This window comes from Phalacrocorax carbo, chromosome 16, assembly GCF_963921805.1.
Source record: "Phalacrocorax carbo chromosome 16, bPhaCar2.1, whole genome shotgun sequence".
Taxonomy (NCBI): domain Eukaryota; kingdom Metazoa; phylum Chordata; class Aves; order Suliformes; family Phalacrocoracidae; genus Phalacrocorax; species Phalacrocorax carbo.
The window spans coordinates 13,770,731-13,781,710 of record NC_087528.1 but is presented as its reverse complement, the minus strand read 5'-3'; the positions used below and the strand labels follow the sequence as shown (position 1 = coordinate 13,781,710).

The 10,980-nt window shown below is 54.5% G+C and overlaps 1 protein-coding gene across 2 annotated transcripts in view; it reads left to right on the top strand.

Annotated features, from left to right (window-relative positions):
- The first annotated feature begins 7,695 nt into the window (after nucleotides 1-7,695).
- Nucleotides 7,696-10,980, top strand: part of MAP2K4 (mitogen-activated protein kinase kinase 4) — a 99,098-nt gene continuing 95,813 nt past the window's right edge. The window contains exon 1 of one of the 2 annotated variants that reach the window (XM_064467487.1): nucleotides 7,696-7,890. In XM_064467487.1, the coding sequence (XP_064323557.1) occupies nucleotides 7,791-7,890 (100 nt within the window). In that variant the 5' untranslated portion in view covers nucleotides 7,696-7,790. The remainder of the gene's footprint in view (nucleotides 7,891-10,980) is intronic. The other variant, XM_064467488.1, reaches the window with a different exon arrangement.

Here is a 10,980-nt window from a genome sequence, read left to right as displayed (position 1 = left end):
TATGAACGCCTTGAGGGGGCCCTGCGGACCCTGCCCGAGCTGTTGTGGGAGCGCCCACCTCCAGCTCAGCCAAGCCTGGCCCACGTTTGCCCACGGCACCTGTTCATCCGGTCGTGGACCCGTGGGCTGAATTCCCAGCTTGACCTCAGACCTGCCTCATCACCGTGGATCTCACTGGCCACCACTGGGCCTGATCCTGACCCTGACCCATAGGTTGACTTCCTAGCATGGCCTCAGGCTTGCCTAGTCTCCATGAAGCTGGCCAGTGATCTGGGCTCTTGGTTGGATCGGGCCACAGTCCCTGGGTCTGCCCTGCTTGCCGGGGCAGTGGGACGGGCACTGCCCGTGCCCCGGTGGCCGTGGCATCCCTCCCAACACCTGTCCCTTAGGGAGCAGCTGGCCCTCGCTGCTCCCTGACGAGCTCCTTGACCCTGTCCAGTACATGTGTGCCGGGCCCAGGAAGGCAGGAAGGTGCTGTCAGGGTATAGGGGAGGGCTGGAGCGCAGAGCCCTGGCACAGGCTGGTTGAGGTTGAGACGGCTGTGGAGCTGCACCGTCAGTCACCATGGCGGGCTGGCAGGTGCTGGGGCATGACTGAGCCCGGGGAGATTGCGGGGAAGGGGTGGGAACAGCCGTGGTGGCAGTACAGCTGGACATCAAACCGCTGGTGGTGATGCTGCTGGGCAGGGACCGCCTATTACTGCTGTTTTGAGGGACACCTCCAAGGGCAGGCAGGACTATGCAACATATAAATTTTTCAGCATAGGCAAGGCAAAATAAGGAACCACTGCAAATTCTGCAGTCTGTGTCAAAACTGGCTATGATCAGTGAGGTTTCTACTGAGTTTCTGTCCAGTCTGTCCTCATAGTGAAGAACCATCCTGTTTAGTTGCAAAGGACATTGTGAGCCCACCTCTACATCCAATCTATGAGTGGGACAGATTCGTGTTTGTCATAGTTAACTTTGGTGGCAGGTATCTGAAAGGTTTTTTTTTTCTCTCCCATGCAAATAACTAAGCTGACTGCGAGCTGGCACAGCAGAGGAGAAGGCACCATCTCCAGAAAGGCCTCCTGTAACACAGAAAGAGTGAGCACTGACTCTAAGGATCCCCAGTGAGCTTGTCATGAGCATCTTCTGTCTCGCAAGGGCCATGAACAGATGTGGCGATGGGTGTAACAGCTATGCCAGGGCTTGGAAATTTGGTGATGTTGAAGAACCATGGGTTCTTCATGGGAGGAATAGCGAGTCAGGGATAAGAGGAGGCTTCTTTCTTTTCCTTGCCGAGAGACTGGAATTTAAACAGAAATTTTTGTAATGACTTAATGGTCTAGGATTAGTTTTGTATTTAAGAAGAGATTTTGTCCTCTTGTGTTGTCTGGAGAACAAAAATTGTATTGCTCAGAAGAAGAGTACTGCCTCATCGTTCACTGATCACTTGTGACCAAAAGTGATAATTAGTGGTGAACCGAAGTGTATCTACCATATCCATCGACCAAACCTGAGTCTCTGTCAGATCATTTCTCCCACTGATTTCAGGACAGTGTAATACAGCCCCCTCAGCCCCCAATAGAATTAGGTCTTGCTGAACTGTTATGCGGAGGACATGTGAATGTGTCTACATTTATGGAGAGGATTAATGCTCATCTTCTCCTGTTATTTTAACTGAGCCTTCCCTTGAGCAGGTTATGAGAGATGAAATTACTGCAGAGAAAGTCACAGAGAAGTAAGAGCCGGCTCTGTAAATGGCCGCCATTGTTACAGCTCCGCTGCGTAGGCTCTATGGTTCATAATAATTGTGTTATTCTGTATGTTAAACAACGGCTGGCAGCTGCAGGCAGAACAGCAGACCATGATCACTATAACTAAATCCTTCCTGACATTTAAATTGATTCACATTCCCATCCCGAAGCCCAGGAAAATTAAACCACTCTCTGTAGCCACCCTTAGAAGTACAACTTGCCTATTCAAAAGCACTCCGGGAAGGGACTACAGGTACTTGAAGGAAAGCTGGGGAGCTGCCCTCCACATTTTGTTCTCCTCTTACCAAACCCAGCTTGGCGCATGGATTAGCAAGAGCAACAGTCCAAACATCCCTGCCATTTCTCAGTAGGTCCCCATGGAGCCGCACTCCTGGTTCAGGTTTTTAAGGAGGCAGGACCTCACTGGAGAGCACTCAGCAATGTTGTCTTGTGGTGTAACCTCCGCCCCCAGATCTTCAGTCCCTTCCCCTCACCTCGGAGGGAGCAGTGCCCTAGTAATGAACCTACTAGTGTGCCTTTGTAGTGAATCACTGTCATGCTTTGTTTCCAGGTCCAGGATAGGCTTTTGAATGTATTGCCTAAGGAAGGGGAGGTATCTAGAGCTAGGAAATGGAAATATCAAGGATTAAAAAGTAACAGTGGTGTTAATAAGAATAAGAGGGAAGAATGTAAGACACCGTGTCTTTCATTAGCGTAATTTATCTGATAGGAAATTAAAAGCAGAGAAGTTTTTCAGCCACACCGGCTCTTCTTTGTGTGGGAAACAAAGTTATGAGTTACCGTCCATTTTTTTCCAATCGTATCAGCTGATCTTGCAAAAAGAAAATTCAGCTCTGATGAACTCTATGGCTCTTTCGTTTGTCCCATCACAAGCTATAGCGCAAACCTACCCAGCCCACATGGCCCGGCTGGGCTGCTGCTTGCCACATCGCGGGCTGCAGGTCCAGGGGGGAGGCTGCAGCCTCTGGGGAGCAGCTGGGAGAAACTGGGGGAGACTGGGAGGGAGGCAGAGAAACAGCTGGACAGGCACATCCAGGGCCCCGCGTGGGGTGGGACAGGACTTCTGCCGAGGGCAAGGGGCTGCTGGGCTGGCAGAAAGCAGCTTCTCCTGGGCACTTGGGAGGGACGGCGTGGAGGGTTTGGCAACCCTGTAAGTGAGCAAAGTTCAGTGACACAGAACAAGAAAGGGCAAAGGCCTGCCTGTCTCTTGTGAGGATAGGGCAGAAAGGAGGGGATTGCTTTACCAACCGTGGCATCTGAATCTGTCTCATTCTTTGCTGCTCTAATTCAAAAGCAAATGCGCTGTAGTGTGTTTTAGAAACATAAAGGATTTTTAGTGTTTGATGTATTTACTGCAAAGAAAAGGTCGGGGCTGTTCACTTTAAAGCTTTATCAACTATCACGAGCACTTTCTATAACCACCCAGGTCCATAGACGGGAGACTTTCTCCACCTGAAGAGACTCTCCAGCAGTACTGCTTTCTCCCATAAGAGGGAGGCCAAGAACACTTAGTACCCTAGAGTATAATTTAAGCAACTTGAAAATTAGTTCCTCAGCATTAGATAAAACATTTTCCTTCCTTATGCCTCTCTGGAGCCTGCTACTTAGCCCATAGAAGCCCACGCTTATCTTCAGTTCGGCCACTCCGCCTGTAAAGGACAGAGGCTTCCAAATGGGAATGCTGCAGGGATGAACCCAGCAGCCACGCTGCAGGATCGGGAGGGCCAGGCTGTTTCCCAAGAGACTCTGCCAGAGATACTACTGAAACATTGCCATAGCCACCCATTGCAGAGACCCACTCCCTAATAGCGCTCATCCACATGGACACCGATGATACTGCCATGAATGATCATAGATTGGTTTTGATCAGATCAAAACTGGTTGAGAGGCTCTGGGTGGACAGGTGAAGGGTTTGGGGCTTTGGTGTGTTCCCGGCCCCAGGCCCTGACTACAGTTCAAACAGGGACACCTGGAGATAAATGCGTGGTTACACAGTTGATATTATATATATACACACTTCATTGCCAAAAGGGCTCTGCTTTTAGTTGCCTCGGCTGGTGGGTCGGGGGCCACGAGCAGGGAAGGACAGAGCCTACCTTACTGAGAAGGGGAGGACCCCCACGTTCACTGATGCAGGGGATACATGTCTAAAGTGCCAATAGATTGACCTCCTTGTCCATATTACAACCCTCTATTAACAACCTTCTTCATACCTCATTAGTTTTACAGAGCTCACCCAAACTGATCTTGTTTATGCTTTGTCAGCTGCTTGCTTTAATCCTAATTTAAAGTCCTTCTCAATTCCCAGAAACGTTCTGGAGCAACTCATTGAACAAGGCAGCTAGGGTACAACGAGGTGATGGACAACAGCCACCGGGAAGTCACCAGGAACAAATGCTGACAAACCAGTCTGGTGTCCTAGTATGGCACAGGTTTTTAGGCAAAAAGCGGAAAGTAGCAGATGTCATATATGTTGACTTTAGGAAGGGTTTTAACATTGGCTGTCCTGGCCCTTTCTTAAGATGATACAGTCACATGGTGAGTGCAAGACTGGTGAGGTAATTGTACCTCAAGTGCTGATTACCAGTGGTTGTCAAAATGGACAGACATGTTGAAGGGATTTTTGCAGAGGTGTGTTCTGATGCCAGATCTTTTTTAATTACTTCAGCTAACAGCCTGGATGATTAACACCCGTGAGTGCCTTATTAAACCTGCAAATTACTCCAGGCTGTGAAGGACAGCAAAGACAGCAGAATTCAGCACCAGGCTGGTGAATGGGGGACATGGGCTGAAACCAATAGGGCAAAATTTAACAGGTACTGCTTTAAGTGTTACCTTTATGAACAGTGAGCAACACAAATACAAATGGGGGAACAAGAGGGTGGGTGTAGTTTTTCAAAAGAGTCCAAGGTGTAATGGAGAGCAAACTGAACACGAGCAACAGAAAGGCAAATGCCACCCTGGAGCATATGAGCCAGGAGTGTAGCCTCCAAGGCAAGCTGGAGTAATATGCCTAGCTAGGGACACTGTACTTAAAAAATGCAGATCAACACAAAAGAAAAAGTCAAAGGAGGCCAGTGACAATGCTGGGAGGTGCAGAAAACATCAAGAAAGGCCGAAAGAATCGAGTTGACATAGTCTGTAGAAAAGAAAGCCAGAGTGAGGAGGGAAAGGGAAACAATACAGTCATCAAGTGCCTAAGAGGTCGTTTCAAAGAAGGCTGTGGCCATGGCAAACAGGGCAGGATGTAAAGGATTTCAGGTCAGACAAAAAAGCTTAAGTTAGGCTTTCAGATAATATCAGGATAGAAGTGTGCCAGAACAGGTTACTGGGGGATGGTGCAATCTCCATCACTGGAGGTCTTTAGGAACAGGTTTCACAAACATCTGTCAGGACAGGTATTGCTGATCCTCCCAGGTTTGCAGGGGGAGGCAGGAAGGATAAACAGTCTGATTTTACCTAATTATAAGCAAACCACATGCAGGTGGCACAAAATAGAGGTAGAAGCCAGCTGTCAGCTTCTGCCAGTGCTTGCCAACAGACACTAGGTTTCTGTGTCACAGCCTGCAAGATGCCAACATTGGACCTACACTCTTGGTTAAGGCAGAAAATAAGGCTTAAACAAGACAGGAGAAAGAAAGGAAAGTTGTGGAACTAGGTGGGGAATGTCTTTTGTGTCAGGACCTGGACTGCACCCCCTTCCCCAGGAGTTTAACCCTCAGCATTTAAGGCTGGTTTGCTGGTAAAGGCAAGTGGTTTAATAAGTGTCAGTTGGCTTTGGAGCACTTTGGGAAAAAAAAATTGGAAGAAGGGCAGGAGGACACAGGTGGAGAAACCATTCTTTTACTCTCTCCCTTGGGAGCTGTTTTAGCCAAAGCTTTTACTCTGGTTCCCACCTAAGGCAGGTTACAGCTGTGCCGCTGCTGCACCTGGCCGTGTCCTGAGGCATGAGCCAGACCCTGACCCAGGGTCTTGACTTAACCTTAGACCTTCCTCATTGCAGTAGAGTTGTCTGGAGTCCAGGCTGACCCTGGGTACTGCCATGGGACCTGCCCTACTCACCTTGCTCAGGCCTGGGCTCTTACTGCTGAGGCCACTGCCCGTCCACTGCGCTCTGCTCTGCTCTGCTCCTGTAACTCCTTCCTTGCAGAGCAGCCATCCTTGGTGCTCCCTGGCATTAGGTGAGTGAAGATACAGGGTTGGGATCCTGCTTTGTGCTAGGTGGTGAGTTGCCCCATATGGGAGGAGAGGATAAGGGCATACCTTCACCTGGACATGTGTGCTTGTGCTGCTGCATGCTGTGGGGTCTGGGGTCTTCGTTACAGGCTCTGACAGGCACTGGCACTGATGGTTACCGCCCATGGTGCCCACACAAACCGTTCAGGAAGGGCTGCTTTTGTGAGAAGCTCTGGGTGCAAGTGTTTCCGGCTCCTCTCCAGCCAAAGTGTTAGCGGGACAGACTGTATGCAGCTTTGAAAGAGTTAGCAATGTCCCCAGAGAGCAGATGCCAGGGCAGGACAGTGTACAGTAGCAGCCTGAGCTCAGAACCAGCAAAGAGGTTGCTGGGATTTTGGCCTGGGTGTGTGAGGAGGTGAGGGTGTCCCCAGCAAAGCTGCATCCTTGACAGGGAGGAAGATTACTTTTTTGGACTAGCAGGAGTTGGGAGGATAGAGCAGAAGGAGGGAGATGTTCAGGATCAGCTCTGCCTTCTTCTTCCACCTCCTGACAAAGGAGAGCTCTGCAGAGCATGAGATATTTGCTGGAGAGCAGGGTTCGGGCAGGAGGCCGAGCTCCTTCTGTGCCCCGGGGACTACTTCTTGGGTCTCAGCCCACCCCCCTGACCCCATGTGCAGCTGAGCAGGGAAACTAGGAGACTCTAGGTTGGGAGAAGATGTTTTCCTAAGCTCAAAGCACAAAAGGAAAGAAAAATCTTGGCCTTAACGTGAGGTGAGATGAGTAAATATGAACTGAGCTGGGGGAGAAAGAAAGAAAAATGAAGGCTGGAAGGGGAGGCAGCTCCTGCCCCCACCACTTGTCCCCAGTGCATTTGCACGTGCACAAAAGCGTGGCAGTTGGCAGCTTCTGGAGGCACATCCAGTGCACGCTCAGGACCTGAGGTGTTTGCTCTATCACCGCATTCATAAGAAGCACAGAGAAGCCTGGGCAACGGAGGAGCAAGGAAGGAGGGTGCATGCTGCTGTCTAGTGCTTGGGTGTCCAGCTCGTTCATCAGCGGATCTCAATTCATAATGGGGCTCAGGATTATTTCTGTCACCCAGATGAGGAAACAAGGACTCTTGTAGGTGAAGGGACTTTCCTGAGTCACGCAGCAGCTTGGAGAGACCCCACGTCTCTGGGGGACCCATATCACTGCTCCAATTCCTAGCACGTGCTGTCCCCAGGAGTGAAGCTGTGAGTTTGCTGGAGTTAGAGGTAGGATCAGAAACGATGTGCTGGGATGGACAGCTGTGGCTAAGGGAGGGAAGAAAACGTGGAGACTGATGGTGGCAGAAAGGGGCTGGTGTCCCGGGTGTCATGAACACAGGCAGGAGTTGTTGCCCCGTGGTGGCCAGGGGAGAGGTGTTGGGGAAGGGAGAAGTTTGCGAGTAGCTGTTCGTGTCGGAGGAAAAGTCATGGGCGAGGATGAGATAATCCGATAAAACCGCTGGCACCAACAGCCGGCCCTCGAGGGGGGCAAAACGCGTGGGACCCTCCGCCGCGGTGGGGCGCCGGGCTCGGGGGGTAAAGCGGGGCGGGCAGGGGCCGGCGGGGGGCCCGGCCCCGGGGGGCGGCGGCGGCGGCGTCCCCCCCTCCCCGCGGGCAGCCGCGCCGCTCCCGCCCCGCCGCAGCGGCTGCCGCAGGGCGCCGGGGCTGCGGGCGCCCCGCCTGGGAGGGGTTAAGCGGCGGCCCCAGCCCGGGGGCGGACGGGGCGGCTGCGGCGGCTGCTATACGGCGGCGGGGCTCTAGGTGTCCTGCCTGGGAGGGTCCCTGCTGCATTGCAGCCGCCGCGCTGCTCCCTCTCCGCGCACACAATGGCGACTCCCAGCCCCAGCAGCGGCTCCGGCGCGGGCGGCGGGAGCGGGCCGGGCCCGGGCGGCCCGCAGGCGCACGCCGCCGCCAGCAGCATGCAGGGTAAGCAGCCCCGCGCCAGGCCGCGGCCCGCCCGCCGCCGCGTCCGGGCCGGGCGGCGCGCCCCGCTCTAGGCCTCGGCGGGCCGGGCCCGGCAGCGCGGTGCCCGCCGCAGGTCTCGCCCTGCCCGGGCCGGGTCGAGCGCGGCCGCTCCCGGGGCCGAGCCTCTGAGCGGGGCGGGGGGCGGCGCCGGCCGAGGCGGGCCGCAGCCCTCGGGAACCCGTGGGGCCCTCGAGACGCTGCCGGGGCCGGGGTGCGGCCGTGGCCGCCGTCCGGAGCGGCGCTGCCCGCGGGAAGCCCGCGCCGCGGCCCCGGCGGGGCGGGCTCAGCCCGGCCCCGCAGGCCCCGCTCCGGGCCTGCCCCGCCGCTGCCGCCTCCCGCCGCGCCGGCCCCGCTCGGCGGCCCGGCCGCGCCCGGCCGGCTGCTCGGGAGGGAGGGAAGGGCGGCCCGGGGCCGCGGAGCGGCGCGGAGCCCGGCCCGGAGCTCTGCCCTCGGCGGGGGCTGCGCCGCCCCGGGCGGCGGGACAAAGGCGGCTGGACGCGACTCCGGCCTCCCCCGGCCGGGGGCGGTTTCGCGGCCTCTCCGGGGCGAGCGGCGCAGGCCGCGGGCAGCAGCGTCCCGGGGAGCCGGGGGACGCCGGGGGCCCGGCCGTGCTGTCGCGGGGCACCGGGGGCCCGGGGGGAGCCGGCCCCGGGGCGGCCGGGCCGCGGCCCGGCTGACCGCGCCGCGTTCCCCGGCCCTCCGAGCCCCTCCTCAAGGCAGATGTTGGAGTAAAAGCTGTTAGACGGCGAAGTTGTGGTTTGGTTTCGGTTTATTCTGATGGAAATTTACAGCGTTTCGGCGGGGCTGCGTTGCCAGGGCTCCCGCCTGCACTTGTTGATGGTTGAGTCCTTTTGCAAAAACGGTCGATGTTTATTTCCCAGAAGAGCCGCAGCAAACACCTTTTGAGTTTTTAAATTTTTTTAAGTTAGACCCCTGAAAAGTCCTCTCTTCCTGAGCAGCGTTTCAGGGTTCGTTAGGCTGAGGTGACGCACTGCTGGTTTATGTTTTTTTTTTTTTAATTTGATACAGGGATGGTGATATTAAAGAAGCTGCTTGCCCTGCTTTGGGAACTCTTCCTTTATTTTTTTAATAGCAAAAGGAAAGGTTCCCCTCTCTGAGAGAGGTGCAGGCACTCTCAGCAAATAATATTTATCACAGTTGTTTGCTGTAGTTTGTGTTCTGTCCTGCTTGGACAGACTGCACTGAGGCTGACGGGGACCTGCTTGGGCAGAGAACTGATGCTGTAAACTAGGGAGTTTGCTATATTTGGAATAAAAAGGGTGATTTTTTGCTGTTTGCAGCTTGCCCCATGTGGAGCTCTTGTGCTTTCTAGGTGAAGGAGTGGGCACCTGCTGGGCCCTGGGAAGGTGGTATTGCCCATGTTCACACCACCTTTCAGCAACCAGGATCCCCAACCTTGTAAATGAAGTGCATTGATTAAAAACTTGACTGTGATATGCCAAAGCGGCTGTGACAAAACAAGAAACAGCCTCACTGCAGTGCAGCGACAGCTCTCCGTGTTGCCCTGTGTGTTTCCACCTGACACCTGGCTTTCATATTTATGAATTTTCCCCCGAATCCTGTATATTTTCAGGGCTGTGAGTTGGTTTTGTGCTGTGACTCAAGAATCTATGTGATGCCCTGTAACTTTGTGATGATGTAACATCTGCATCCCTCTCCAGGTGGAGGAAGGGCAGTTGTTTCTTCTGTAGCTGGTTTAAAGTGGCTTTTTAAATAGGCATTTAGGACGGACAGGGCCAGTTTGATGATACGCAAGTGCTTGTAGCAAAAGCTGGTCTTGGGCTGTGGTGGTTTTTCTTTTTTCTTAGGTAACAGAGGAGTGCTGAGGTGCCCTGGGAGGGGCTGGGTGTAGGGTCCTGGGTGGGCCCTGGAGGAGCTGGTTGCTCTGGCAGTGGAGGTGTAGGCAACGTCCTGGAGCCAGCAAGAAGCTCCATCCCAGGAGGACAGCCCGTCGCTGCCGCAAGAGCGCCTGTGCAAAGCTGAGGGAGGCTGTGGGTGGGATGCGAAGGGCTGGACGTGTCTGCAGGTGGCCTGCAGACTGCTGGGGCAGGTCTGGCTGCGCTCCGAGGTGCACCGTGGCCTTGCCCCAGGCGCGCGGCCCGCTGGCTCCCTGCTGACGCCAAGGCAAGCCGAGCTGTTGCAAAGCAAACCCACCCAGAAGTGGCGAGCTTTCTGCAGTTGGGATGCCCCACCAGCCGCAAGGGAGGTGTGGGAATGTGTTGCTGGGTGGGGAGAAAAGTAGGTAGGACTGCGTCAGTGTTGATTTAATTGGCTAAAATAGTATGGTGAGGTGGAGCAGGGAAGTCATTAAGCTGGAAAAAAGTAATTATAGTTTAAAAAAAAATTTTTGCTCAGTTAATTTTCAGCCAGAAACACTCTCTGATCTGGCTTGTGCAACTGCTGCTGCGAGGGAGGTGGTGGGAGAGGGCGGGACGACTCCCATGGCTCGGCGGGTGCGGGGGGCTGTGGCAGCGATTCTCCGGACAGCGATCCACTGCTTCTGGGGGCTGTGCCCAGAGAACCCAGGCTTGGGCAAGCTGGGCTGAGGCGAGAGCCTCTCACAGGGGGCTTCTGTTTCAGCCTGCGGGCTGGTGGTTTTGTAAAGGAGTATCTGCTGTTCGGGAGTTCATCGGGGCTGGGGTTAGGGAGAAGGCGGGGGTTGTGGTGCAGTGGAGAAGTCTTCAAGGAAATTGAAGCCCATCACGTTGATATCTGGAGCTGGGGCAGCAAATCCAGACGGTCTCTTCATGCCACCCTGTTTTGGTTTTAATTTGATATCCTACAGCGTTTCTGAGGTGCACAGGCTAAAGCCCCTCCAGGTGATGACAATAGTGAGATGAAGGGACACCTGGCTGCCCTTGCGCTGGGCTTGCTGTGCAGCCGTGGCCCTCGAGCCTTGCAGTCAAGCAAGCGGTTGCTTCAGGTCTTCTCAGCCTTAGCTTTTTGCATGTCGCAGCTTCCTGCTCGTGTCTTCTCCTCACTAATGGCATCAGCTCTTCATGCCCCTGAACCTGGGAGCTTTGGTTCTTC